Source organism: Miscanthus floridulus, chromosome 14, assembly GCF_019320115.1.
Source record: "Miscanthus floridulus cultivar M001 chromosome 14, ASM1932011v1, whole genome shotgun sequence".
In the NCBI taxonomy this organism is placed as follows: Eukaryota; Viridiplantae; Streptophyta; class Magnoliopsida; order Poales; family Poaceae; genus Miscanthus; species Miscanthus floridulus.
In genome coordinates, this window is record NC_089593.1 from 12,371,721 (window position 1) to 12,385,477 (window position 13,757).

At 45.1% G+C, this 13,757-nt stretch overlaps 1 protein-coding gene and 1 pseudogene across 1 annotated transcript; one reads left to right on the plus strand and one right to left on the minus strand.

Moving 5' to 3' along the window:
* Positions 1 to 6,783: 6,783 nt before the first annotated feature.
* Positions 6,784 to 7,454, minus strand: LOC136503052 (protein LURP-one-related 12-like; annotated as a pseudogene).
* Positions 7,455 to 10,631: 3,177 nt separating this feature from the next.
* Positions 10,632 to 13,757, plus strand: LOC136503053 (uncharacterized). The gene is made up of 3 exons (XM_066498255.1): positions 10,632 to 10,932; positions 11,896 to 12,226; positions 12,626 to 13,757. Exons 1-3 carry the CDS (start codon positions 10,632 to 10,634, stop codon positions 13,755 to 13,757), a joined length of 1,764 nt encoding a protein of 587 aa, XP_066354352.1.

The following is a 13,757-nucleotide window of genomic DNA, read 5'->3' on the forward strand; positions in this document are numbered from 1 at the left end:
CGATCTCTCCAAGGCCCAGGATGCAGAAGCTTTGTCTGCCGAGCAGGCCCGCAGGGCGAACGAGTTCGCCGAGGGTCTCCGACAAGAGCTGGCCTCTGAGAAGGAATCCGCAGCTGTGGTGGGGGAGCAGCTGTCTTTGATGACGAGGCATTTGGACTCGGTCAAGGGGGTCCTTGCTTCAACAGTTGGCCATTACTGGGCCATCATCGCCGAGTTCGGAGGCGAAACCTCTGCTCCTCCTGAGGAAGACAACGTCTACGCCCTCGCCTCCTGGCTAAAGCGTCACCTTGCAAAGCTCCCCAGTCTGATTAATGCCTGCATGGACTACGGGGCGCTGGTGGGAGTAGCGAATTACGCCAAGCTTTTGGTGCGCGGCTGGTGTACGCATACCAAAAGTATTCCGGAGGGAGCGCTGCCGGGTCCGGAGGAGCTTGGTGAGACTTCTCTTAGTTTGCGAAAAACCTTGAGAAATTTCATTGGGTACTTTTGGGCTCTGTTTGGGAGACCTACTGCCCGGAAACTGGTGGAGGAAAAGAGGGCGAAGGTATTTCTAGTCTTTGTAGCCTCTATTTTTCTCTCCTTGCTTTTTGCGAAGCTACGAAGGCTTTCATTGCCTGTGCCCCTGATATTTTAGGCTGTGCTACAGGATGCGCAGAAAAGTCTTGCGGGCAGACCTCCACCAGTTCCGCACTCGGCGACCGCGGGCGACACCTCCGCCACCGCTGGCGCTCCGGTGGGCGCTACGATCGGCGGTGGTGATGGTCGGAGGCCGCAGGCGCTGTCCCCGCCCATAGTTGATGCGGGCTCCGTTCTAGGGACTTCTACTGTAGGCCGGGACGCCGGAGGTCTAGGCTCTTTATAGGACTTAGCTGTTTTGACTTGTATATTGTAGTCCAGTTGGACTCTTGTAAATAAAGTTTCTTTTGTTCTGAATGATTTTGTGGAAAATTTTAATCTTGCGCAGGTTCTGAATCAGGGAGCCTGCGCAAGATGTTGCGCCTTTGACTCTCTACAATGATGGTATTTATGTGAGAGGAGAGCTTTGGGAGTATTGGCGTTCGGCCTTTCCCCGCAGCATTGCGTGCGACGTGTTTGAGTCAGTTAAGTTTGACATAGACAACGAGTGCGCTGGGTTTACTCGCGCGCTTGCTTGGCGCAGGACCTCCGCCATAATAGTTTGGATTTTATTGTAAGTTTGTGTCCTATAAGAATGGTACTTGACATTTTATGGAATACAAAATAGGTTCACTTTCTTGATTGTTTGTGCGAGGGCTTATGTCTGTTGTGCTGGTTTACATATCTCAGTCTAGTCCCAAGCTTGCACACCAGTGGGTCCTTTGCTTGGGCGAACGTGCGCGATACAGAGGTGGTGGCCAGGACCTCTGCCCCATGTTCTCTCCTTCTCTGTGCTTGCTTGATGGCCAGGGGTAGAAGTGTTGGCAGTGTTTTTGCCCTGACGGAGGCAGTACTTGAAGTCCGCCTGGCGAAGGCTTGCTGAATCGGTGTGTAATCCGATAGGGGGTTTAGGCGCAGGCTTGTGTAGACGGTGGAGACTTTTGGTATTTCTTTAGCTAGGCTGTTTTAGCTGTCTGGTGGTATGGGCCTCCGACGCTGCACACCCGTGGGACATGTTTCATTTGTGGAGATGGCAGGTTAGGTCTCCTGGCGTTAGGGGGATGTTATGAGATTTCAGTACGATATCCCCCTTCTTCCAGTAGGCCTGCGCTGTTCATCACCGTGCCGTAGTTCCTGTCTCTTTTCCCACTGTCTCCGACCGTCTACTGGTGCCTCCGATTTTATGAGTTTTCGTACAATATCTACGGCCGACTTAGATATCTAAGGAGACCACTGCCTCCATGGCTGTTGCTGTGGCTTGTGCTTGTGCTCTGTCTTCTTCCTCCCATGCGCCCTATGTTGACTGAGGTTTTAAGGGCATGGGGGGAGCCTGTTTTATAGTGGGGTGGTGGCTTTTGGGTGTTAACTTTTTGGTACGTTGTTAGTTGGAATGTATCTTGGCTTTAATGGTCTATATCTTGCTTGAATTATTCGTTCCTTTTGAGATCTTTTGACGTAAATAGGCCTAGCGCCATAATGGTGACAATGTTTTGTCAGACATTTTCCTCTTTTTGCTGTTTTCGATGGCGGAGACCTTCTTCTTGGTTCTAGCGCCACAATGGTGTTGCCCCTGATGCTTGGGGTGGTTTTTGTTAAGGTCGGAGGCCTATTTGGCCGAGGTTGGTTTTGCCTTGATGCCTGAATTTGTTCAGGTCTTCGTCAAGGTCGGAGGCCTGTTTGGCCAAGGTTGTTTTTGTCTTGATGCCTGAATCTGGTCTAGTCTTCGTCAAGGGTCAGAGGCCTGTTTGGCCAAGGTGGTTTCTGCCTTGATGCCTGAATTTGGACAGGTCTTTGTCAAGGTCGAAGGCCTATTTGGCCAAGGTGGTTTCTGCCTTGATGCCTAACTCTGGACAGGTCTTTGTCAAGGTCGAAGGCCTGTTTGGCCATAGAGGTCGTTTCAAATTGTCAATGCCTATGGCCGGCGCTTTGAAAGGACCTGTGCTTATTTTTGTTCACCGAATATTGCGGCACCAGAGCTGGCCGCTTTCGGTTTTGGACTTTTCAAGTGTTCTTTTGGAGAATTACCTCTTTATACTTATAGAGGATTTTTACATTGAGCCTGCCTCGTTAAAAACCTCACCTCCGCTTTGAGTTCCCCTGTGAGGAAAAGAGTATAGGCTCTTTTACATTTTTTGGGTTGAAGAAAAAAAAAGCTGAAAGGTAAATGAACGGAGGGGCCTCCGCTTATTATTTGCGGAGGTTGCCCTTTGGTACATTGCCTAGATGTAGTATCTGCGGAGGCTGTCAATATTCTAGGTGTGGGTTGTCGTGACACCTTCGCTGTCGGTCAAGTGGAAAGAGCTAGGGCGGCCTGCTGTCGTTGCTGTGTATGGGCCTTCCCATTTCGATTGTAGTTTGCCAACAAGTTGTGCGTTGGGTTTTCTTCTAAGTACGAGGTCTCCGTGTTTTATGTCTTTTCTTACCACCTGAGAGTCTCTCCACTTCTTGGTTTGGGACTGATATTTTGTAATGTTTTTGACTGCTTCCAGTCTTATGGCTTCGATTGTTTCTTTTGCATATTCTTCATCTTGCAACATTAGCTGTCTCGTTGTGCGGAGGCTTTCGTGCTTGATTTCTTCTGGCATCATGGCCTCTTCTCCATAAAGCAGTTTGAATGGTGTGAATCCTGTTGTTCTTGAGATAGATGTATTGTGTGACCAAATCACTCTAGGGTAATTCATCTACCCATTTTCCTTTGCGTAGGCCCAGCAATGTTTTTGATATTGCTGAAAACACTATTCTATTTGCTCTTTCCATAGCACCATTGGACTCTAGGTGGTACTACTGAGGCGAAGGCTAGTTTTGTCCCAATGCTTTTGCAGAATTCTGTGAAGTTCTCTGAATTGAAATTGTTTTCCATTGTCTACTATCAGAATCCTCGGTACACCGAATCTGCAAATGATAGTTTTGCCAGAAGAATTTTCTAACAGATTTCTGAGGTTATCTTCGCCAGCGGCTTTGCTTCTATCCATCTTGTAAAATATTCTACTGCCACTATTGTGAATCTGTTTCCTCCTTGGGATTGTGGTAATGGGCCGACTAGGTCCATACCCCATCTTTGTAGCGGCCATGTCGGAGGTATAAGCTGTGTCTCCGACGATGGTTTTGACTACCCGGGAGAGAATGTTTGGCATGCTTTGCATGTTCTGACTGTCTGCTCTGCGTCTTGTATGTGTGTTGGCCAATAAAAGCCTTGCCTTATTGCCTTTGCTGATAATGCTCTAGAGCCAATGTGCGACCCGCAAATTCCTGAGTGTATTTCTTGAAGCAACTCTACTGCCTTTGCTCTGCGATATGCATTTGAGGAGAGGCTGGACTACTCCTTTCTTGTACAGTACACCATCTATGATTGTGTAATTTCTTGCCCTAGCCTGTATTCTTGCTGCTTTTGCTTCATCTTCTTCGGTGGTTTTGCCTTCTAAGAATTCTGTTATCGCCTTTCTCCAATCTTTATTTTGCAGGTGTAGTATGGGCTTAGGTGCCTTAGATGCGCAGTTGCCGGAGACTTCAGGATCTGGTAAAAAGTGTTTGGTGGCAGTGGCAGGTTGTTTGCCGTAGCTTTTGCTAGTTCATCTGCCTCTGCATTTTCTGATCTTGGGATGTGCTTCAGGGTGAAGCCCTCGAATCTCCGCTCCAAATTTCTGACAACAGATAGGTATTTGATGAGTTCTGGCTCTCTTGCTGTGTATTTTTCTCTACTTGGCCAGTAACCACTTGAGAATCTGTTTTGACTGTCAATGTTTTTGCCCCTAGGGCCTTTGCTTTACTGAGCGCTAGGATCAGGCCTTCATATTCTGCTATGTTGTTTGTTAATTTGAACTCTAGCCTTGCTGCGTATTTCAGTCTGACGCCGGAGGGTGCCGTTAGGACGGCGGAGGCTCCTGCTCCGGCTTGGCCCCAGACTCCATCCATGAATGCTATCCAGCCTTGAGTGGTTGGTTGTGCCTTGGGCTTTGTCGTAGGTGTCCAATCTGCTACAAAATCGGCTAGTGCTTGTGATTTGATTGCTGTTCTGGGAACATATGAGATACCAAACTATGATAGCTCTGTAGCCCATTTGCCTATTCTGCCAGAGGCTTCTTTGTTTCTAAGCAAGTCTTGCAGTGGCAGCGATGTTGGGACTGAGATTTCATGGGCTTGGAAATAATGCTTTAGTTTTCTTGATGCCATCAGCACTGCGTAGGCAACTTTTTCTACCTCAGTGTAGTTTAGCTTAGCTCCGGACAACGCTTCTGAGATAAAATAAACTGGCTTTTGAGTTTTACCTGATTCTTTTTCCAGCTCGTGAACTAAGATTGCGCTGACTGCATGGTCGGAGGCCGCCACATATAGCAATAGGTGGCTGTCCGATTCTGGGACGGAGACCACCAGTGAGTTTGCCATATACTCTTTCAAGTTATGAAATGCCTCCGACTGCTTGGACCCCCACTCGAAGTTGTCTCCGCCCCTCAGGGCTTGAAAGATGGGTAGGCTGCGTTCTGCTGAAATTTGCCAATATCTTGTCCCGAAGGTTTACCCAAGAATAGACCGTGCTTGGTTTGAGCATGGAATACCAAGCCAACGCGTCACCTTCGGCAGATGTTGAGACTTGCGGTCTCAGACAGTGTGGAGGAGGTAGAGGCTTCCGCCCGCCAAGCGCTGCCCTCAGACGGAGGCTCGGGAAACAGGCACGACAAGTGGGCGTGTAGGGAAATGGCACGTAAAACTAGGGTTTTATTCATTCATTTTCCAACCACCGGTATTGTTACAAGTGTTCCCTATTTATAGGGCTCAACTACCACTTTTACAGAGTTTACATTAGTACCCTTCAACTGCTATAGTATATTCTTGGAATATTCCACTACTCGCCTTTTCTCTCAGGGGTAATCTTGTCATGCCGCCCTCAGGTACTGGGCCTGCGCGATCAGCCGGCCCATCAGGCCTCAGGATTCGGCGATGGGCCTTTGGACCTCTGCCGTCGGTCTCCGCCCCTGGGACGCCGAGGCCGTAGACCCCCGACGCCCAGTATTGTCGTCCTCCTGCTTGGGTCTCTGCCCCTACGAGCTGAGGCCGAACCGGCGCGCCCGCGCCGTCCATGAGCGCCTTCCTCTGGTTACCTGCACACACACGTAGGTAACGTTGGTACTTGATTAGCCTTGCAGCGGGGCGGCCTCCGCCCCCTCCGCCCGGAGACGCCTACGAGCTAACCGGGCAGAGGTTGCGCTAGGGTCACCGGCAGCGTCCTGCAAGCAGTCTGAGAAACCGTCATCTTTCTGGGTCTGGAGGCGTGGTAGCTGGGCCTTTGCTTGGGTAGTTGGTCGGAGACGTCTTTGCGAACTGCTGGCCGCGTAGGTCTCCGCCACTCTCAGAGGCCGTGTTACAACAATGACTATTTCAAATAATATTTTGAAACAGTAAATGATTTCAACTGAAAAAGTCGTGAAAATAAAAGTTGTAGCACTCATCAAGATCCACAACTTTTATTTTGGTCATTTATTCATCCGATAAAGTGGTAGTATACATTGTTCATAAATTTACATATCTCTCTTATAGTTCATGAAACTATACGAGAGATACGTAAATTTATGAACAATGTTTACCATCACTTGCTCGGATAAAGAAATGATAAAATAAAAGTTGTAGATCTTGATTAGTTCTACAACTTTTTCATTTGAAATCATTTACTCTTTCAAAATATTGTATCAAGTTGCCATTTTTTGAAATTCAAATATTGAATTGATAAAATAAAGTCACATGAAAAGATGACCAAAATAATAGCCGTAACAACACAATAAATTGATAGAGCATGAATTTAAAAAATTTAGAAAAAAATCATCAAATTTGAAGTTTGTATAAGGGAGAAAAGAATAGTTACAAGTTTTAGCCAGAGATTAAAAAGAGAAATCAGAGTTATTCAACAACTTAAAAATTGAATTTCTAATAGCCTTTTGAAACAGTAAATGATTTGAAATAGAAAAGTTATAAACATCAAAGTACTTTTCGAGATCTACAACTTTTATTTTGGTCATTTATCCATTCGAGGTCATTTAAAAAAATTCAAATTTTAGTATTTAATTTTTGCTATTCGGCGTCATCCAGCCGCCCCCTACAAATAGGTGCAGCTCAATATAGAGCCACCCCTAAAAAAAAAAAAACGAGGCGTTGCTATATATCGTTTATGTAGTAGTGTCATGTCCTGCCCAGCAGGGATAGGGTCCTGGCGGCCGAGCGCCCACCGGCGAACATCTAGTCGAGGGCGATGACAAGGCCCATGGCCAGCGTCGCACCGAAGCGTGGGCCCTCCACGAGCTGGAACACGTCGTCCCCCACCATGGCCTCCTAGCTTCTGGCGGACCTCGGCCACCACGACGTCCCCGCACGCGTCCCGCACGGCGCAGGCTCGCTGCCCGTACGAGCCGTCCACCACATACGATGCCTCGGCCCCGGCGGTGGCACGGTGGCCTGAGATGACGAGGAAGAAGCTAGCAGGGGCGTCACATAGGCTAGCGCCTTCATCTTGGACGATGCCCTGTGGCTGCGCACGGAGAGGAGCGGCTTGCTGTTGGTGGTGCTCGTCTCCTCCGCATCCGCGGCAGCATCGCCGTCGTAGATGACCCAGCGCTCCGACAGCACGCCGAGTCCTCCTCTTGCGGCGCATGGACAGGAGCGGGGTGTCCGTGGCATCCATGAGCACCACCTCGGCGCGCCGGTGGATATTAAACGTAAAAACATAAATTGATGGTGTCCTCAAACTTTTATTCCCTTCTCATATGGTCATGTGGATGAATGTTCAGGCTAACAATAGGGTGGATCCAACTCTATCGGGACCCCTGGTAGGGGGGCTCAAGCCCCCTACCCATTAGTCGAGAGGGGTTGGAGGAGGGGAGATGATGTAACTCTTGCACTGGTGCACGTTGTCACTTGAGCACATATTGGTGTTGCACGGGCAAAATTGGTGTTGCATGGGCAAAGCCATGTCCATATAGTCCAGAGGCGGTCGACGTTTGTGTGGTGGGCGAAGAAGATTCGATCTCGTGTTACCGAATACAACACCCACATATCTTCTCCGTTGGGGTGCCTGGAGCACCGCTACAATTATGAACTAGGTTGTGTGAGGCATATTCTATGATGTCCACTCCTGGATCTGGTTAATCTCGCTCTCTCACGGTGTGCCTGGTCAAAAGAAGAGTTCCTCCCTTTTTTGTGCTAGAAACCATCTAATGGCAAAATAAAGCATATAGTCAATTCCACATGTACGAGGGTTTATTAGGATTAAGTTTTCTCATTCCGCTATAGTAGTTCTTTCCTCGAATCGAGAAAAGCATTTTGGGGCTCCCCGAGTAACTTCTTTTGGGGCAGAGTACTCTTATTTTGCTGGAGATGCTCTTAACGTATTATTTTATTTGCATGGGCATTTAGTAATTTCGTCTTTGCAGTTAAAATCTTCGGAATTAAAGTAAGGCTGTCACGAGTGGAACTCCTAAATCCGTCAATAAAGACTTTCTAGTTCATGGCCAAGCATGCATGCGTGCACTAGTAGAGAAATGATATTTCATCCACTTCGATTTTAGACTTTAGTCTCGGTATTTTTTTCGTCCGAGAGTAAAGGAAGAATTAGTCCTGGTTGGAGCTACCAATAGAGACTAAAGGCACTCTGTCCTGGCATGCTTTCGCAGCAGGCCACCTTTAGTCCCGGTTGGTGTTACCAACCCGGACTAAAGGTCCTTCCCGATTGGTAATACCAACCAGGACTAAAGGGTGACCTTTTAGTCCCGGTAGGTGTCACCAACCCGGATTAAAGGTCTCCCACCCGGGACTAAAGGTACCCCACAGGTCAATTCAAAAGGAGAGTGTCCAGGACCCTGTCACATGTGTACAGCTAAATTGGTAAGGAGTTTATGCGCGAGGAAAGATGTCCTGGGTTCGAATCTCACACATCGCAAGAGAGGTCTCCCTACAATTTCGTTTATTTTTCTTCTGAGAATGGACTTTTAGTCCCGATTATATGACCCAGGACTAAAGGCTAAAGGCCAGGATCTTTAGTCCTGGATTTATAGTCCCGGTTGAAAAACCAGGACTAAAGCCAGTTCCCCTGCCGAACTTACAAGCTTCAATTTGTGCGTTGTTAGCCTGTCCTGCATGCGCGAGCAAGCTCCACTACTGTAAGATATAGCTAGGACCCTAGCTCATTTTACAGGAGTTACACGTAGGTCTCGATCAATCGAGATCGAGTTGCCAATAAATCTCTGCTGATATAGCATCAAAAGCTAGCTTTTTTTTCCTTGGTGTTATGGTGTATAATGCTGCTGGTATATGTGCGTTGGATCCATTGTGGATTTGGAACAGCCGCATGTTGTTGCATTGCTACTGGTGATCGATATACCATATACTTCGTATATCACTAGCTACAAAGATCACGTGCATGCATATGAACTGGCCGGGCCGCATGCTTAGATGGCAAGATCCGCGTGCATATCAACGACTTGCTCTGCCATCCTCCATATCACCTGCACTACTACCGAAATCATTTTTGCTGGCACGTTGTTTTTTTTTCACAGGCGGTTCACAATTTCATGGCGCCAGTAAAAAAATAGGGTGGGCCCAGCAAGAGAACCGCCTGTGTAAAACAATTTACACAGGCGGCTCTCCTATCTCTACCGCCTGTGTAAATACGTGTATTTTCACAGGCGGTTTACAATGACAACCGCCTGTGTAAATACCATTTACACAGGCGGCTGACATTATAAACCGCCTGTGTAAGAGAGCCGCCTGTGTAAATTGTTTTACACAGGCGGTCCTCCTTACCAACCGCCTGTGTTAATGCTGCTATAAATTCCCTTCGTCCACCTCCAGACAAGAACAGTTACTCGCGTGCTGTGTGCACAGTGGCGGACAGAGAAGTGGCGATTCCAAGGGGGGAGGTTTTGAACTTCATTTCTTTGGTGAGAAACTTCTAAAAGGTTAGTTAGTGTCGTTGCCGCCATTTTTTTTAGTGATTCTTTGGTTCAATTCTTGTATTGGAGGTGCTCTAAATCTAGGGTTAGGGTTAGGGTTCATAGCTAGGGCAAGGGAGAGAGTTTTAGCTTTTTTTTTGTAAATTCATAGTAAATTGTATCTTGCTCGGATTATAGAAAATAAATACTTTTTAGAATTCTTGTGAGTAGATCTATGTAATAGAATAATGATTAACACTTTATAAAGTCTTGTCAATTGTTATACTTATTTCCTGTAATTATAAACTGTGAATTAATTTAGTTTTTTAATCTACGTACTTAGGGTTTATGAATTAATTTAGTAGTTAATGTTTTGTTAATTAGGGTTAGTTATTATTGTCTATACTTAGGGTTTGTTAAATAGGGTTAGTTATTATTTCATGTACCTTAGGTTTTTCAATAATTTTTGTTAGTAATTGATGGTTTATTATTTAGGGTTAGATATTTCATGTACTTAGGGTTAGTTAATTAATTTAGTTAGTAATTAATGGTTTATTAATTAGGGTTAGTTAGTATTTCATGTACTTAGGGTTTGTTAATTAGGGTTTGTTATTTTTGCTTATACTTAGGGTTTGTTAATCAAGATGCCATCTCCGTTTAATTAATTCTTATAATTATAAAAATGAGTTTAAATAATTATTTAAATTTTTTATTTTGTAAATTCTGTAAGAGGTAGGTTTTCATATCTATTTAATTGATGGAGGATAGAATCTTAGTTATGAGGGGTTATTTTCGTTTTGTTTTTAGAGTGACATACAATATTTTCCTAACTAATTACAGATAAATATGGAGAGGTCATTATGGATGTACAACTTATCAAGATTAGACCCATCTTATGTAGTGGAGGTCCAAAAATTTATTGATGCCATGAAGATACATGCTCAGAGAACAAAGGCGAAGCACATATGTTGTCCATGCGCAGACTGTAAAAATATTGTGGTATTTGACAATGTGGAAGCAATCACTTCTCATCTGGTTTGCAGAGGATTTGTGGAGGACTACTTGATTTGGACAAAACATGGTGAGGGTAGTTCTACACCTTATATGCGGACAACTGACAACACTGCAAGTGACATCAATGTGGAGGGTCCAATGCCATATCTCAATGAATGTGATGCTATGCCAGATATCAATGAAACCCATCATGCTATGCCAGATGTCAATCAAACTCATAATTCTACGTCCGATGTTAATGAAACTCAGCATGTTAACACTGATGCCATTGAAGATGCAGATTTCTTAGAGGCAATAATGAACCGTTGTGCGGATCCATCAATATTCTTCATGAAGCGAATGGAAGCCTTGAAGAAGGCAGCAGAAGAGCCTTTGTACGACGAGTCGAAAGGTCGTACCAAAGAGTGGTCGACACTACGGGCTGTTCTTCAGTTTTTGACGATTAAGGCTAGATATGGTTGGTCCGATGCTAGTTTCAATGATTTATTGCGTGTACTTGGAGACCTTCTTCCTAAGGAGAACAAAGTGCCTGCTAACACGTACTATGCAAAGAAGCTAATCAGTCCACTTACGATGGGTGTTGAGAAGATCCACGCATGTAGAAATCATTGTATTCTATATCGGGGTGATCAGTATAAAGACTTAGACAGTTGTCCAAACTGTGGTGCTAGTAGGTACAAGACGAATAAAGATTATCGAGAGGAAGAGAATGCAGCCTCTGTTTCTTCAGGGAGGAAGCGAAAGAAGACGCAAACAAAGACTCAACAAGACAAACGTTCAAAGCCCACTAGCAATATCGAAGTGGACTATTATGCGTTGAGAAGAATTCCTGCATTGGTGATATGGTATCTCCCTGTGGTTGATCGTTTGAGGTGTTTGTTTGCAAACCCTGATGATGCGGAACTTATGACCTAGCATGCTTCTGATGAAAGGAAAGATGATGGAAAGTTACGACATCCAGCCGATGCAAAGCAATGGCAAGAATTCGATAAGAAATATCCAGACTTTGCCGAGGATCCATGAAATGTAAGGTTTGCTCTTAGTACTGATGGAATGAATCCATTTGCCGAGAGGAGCAGCACGCACAGCACATGGCCAGTGATCATGACAATATACAACCTTCCTTCATGGTTGTGTCAAAAAAGAAAATATCTTTTGCTAACCATTCTTATTTCTGGACCTACACAACCTGGAGTTGATATGGATGTATTTCTAGAGCCCTTAATGCAAGAGATGCAAATACTATGGGAAGTGGGTGTGAAAATGGTCGATGCGTTCCGCAAAGAGACATTCACACTGAGAGCAATTATTATTGTCACAATTAATGATTATCCTGCTCTCTTCTCATTATCAGGCCAGTTCAAGGGAAAGGTTGGTTGTGTAGAGTGCATAGATGGAACATGGCACGTGTCTCTTCCTCCATCTAACAAGATAGTGTACATGAGGCATAGGAGGTGGCTACCGGCAGGCCATAAGTACCGCTTACAAAAGATGAATAAGTACTTTGACAATATGGATGAATCAAAATCTACTGCTCCATCAAGTTATAGTAAAGGGCACAGAGTGTATAAGATAGTTGAGAATGTCAAGTTTGTGTTTGGAAAAAAGACCAAAGATGGGAAACCAAGAAAGGTTGTGAAGGCAAATGAGGGGGACACATTCAAGAAGAAGTCTATTTTCTTTAAGTACTTATCGTACTAGAAAGACTTAGACGTACGACATGCGATCGATGGTATGCATGTTCAGAAGAATGTGTTTGACAGCGTAGTTGGAACTTTGCTAGACATAAAGAGCAAGACAAAGGAAGGTCTCAATTCACGTTTGGACATGCAACATTTAAAGATCAAAAAAGAACTTCACCCTGTACTCCTAGAGAATGGGAAGTACCATCTACCGGCAGCAAGCTATAACCTGAACAGAGAGGAGAAACATGCAATGTGTGTGTGGTTGAAGAATTTAAAAGTTCCATCTGGTTTCTGCTCCAACATAAGGAGTCTTGTTTCGATGAAAGACCTTACACACACCAACTACAACTCACATGATTGTCATGTAATGCTGACCACTTTTCTTCCTATTGCCATCAGGGCTATAAATCCAGTGTTCTTAAAGATGGCAATCACACGGTTGTGCTACTTCTTCAATAAGATATCTAAGAAGGTAATTATTGGTGATGAGTTAGAGTCCCTACAGAAATTTGTTGCAGAGACATTGAGCCAGTTGGAGATGTGCTTTCCCCCATCGTTCTTTGATATCATGGTACACCTTATTGTTCATTTGGTGCCTCAAATTGAGGCATTGGGCCCCATGTATTTCCATGAAATGTGGACGTATGAGCGTTTCATGTCAATATTGAATGGCTATATGTCAAATCGTGCTCATCCGGAGGGTTCCATGATAGAGGCATACACTACAGAAGAGGCCATTGAGTCTGGAGGACCATTATGTAATAATTTCCTAAAAGACCAGGTATCAATTGGTTTGCCTCCGTTGCGACATGAGGGAAGGCTTGGTGGACGAGGGAGGATGGGACGGAAATCATTCATCCCGCCAGATTACAACATAGTCCTAGAGGTACATTACAGCATACTACAACAACTCATAATAATGGACCCATTCACCAAGCAACACATGAAAGAGCTTCATGAGGAGAATCCAGGATGCACAAATGATTGGGTACACAAGGAACACAAGCGTCGGTTCACCGCATGGCTAAAGAATTTGGACATGACAGATGAATCAGAAACCATCAAGATTTTAGCATCTGGACCATCAAGCCAGGTCATATCATGGCAGAGCTATGACATTAGTGGCTTCACATTTTCCACCAGTTTTAGGGACACCAAGCGCATGGCACAGAATAGTGGCGTTCGATGTGAGGCTGTAGATGAAACAACTGGTGAAGAAACTACATACTTTGGATTCATTGATGACATATGGGAGGTTGAATATGGTCCACGCCTGCAGATTCCAGTGTTCCGATGTCGATGGGTTCAAGATAAACATGTCACTGTGGATAACTATGGCCAAAGAGTTCTTGATCTAAGTAAAGTAGGTTACAAAGATGATCCATGGATCCTTGCTAACCGTGCTGCACAGGTGTTCTATGTGGAACAAATTCTATCTACGAATGAAAAGAAAAGTACCCAAAAGCCAAAGCACGTAGCAATCCCTGGAAAGCAACAAATTGTAGGAGTTGATGGTGTAATGGATTTATAG

Excerpts from the sequence above, each read along its gene's own strand:
- LOC136503053 (XM_066498255.1), top strand. The coding sequence starts at position 10,632 with ATGCGGACAACTGACAACACTGCAAGTGACATCAATGTGGAGGGTCCA. Across the intron at positions 10,933-11,895 it reads TTTGTACGACGAGTCGAAAG|GCCAGTTCAAGGGAAAGGTT; the intron begins GTCGTACCAAAG and ends TCTCATTATCAG. Across the intron at positions 12,227-12,625 it reads AAGAAGTCTATTTTCTTTAA|GGCTATAAATCCAGTGTTCT; the intron begins GTACTTATCGTA and ends TATTGCCATCAG.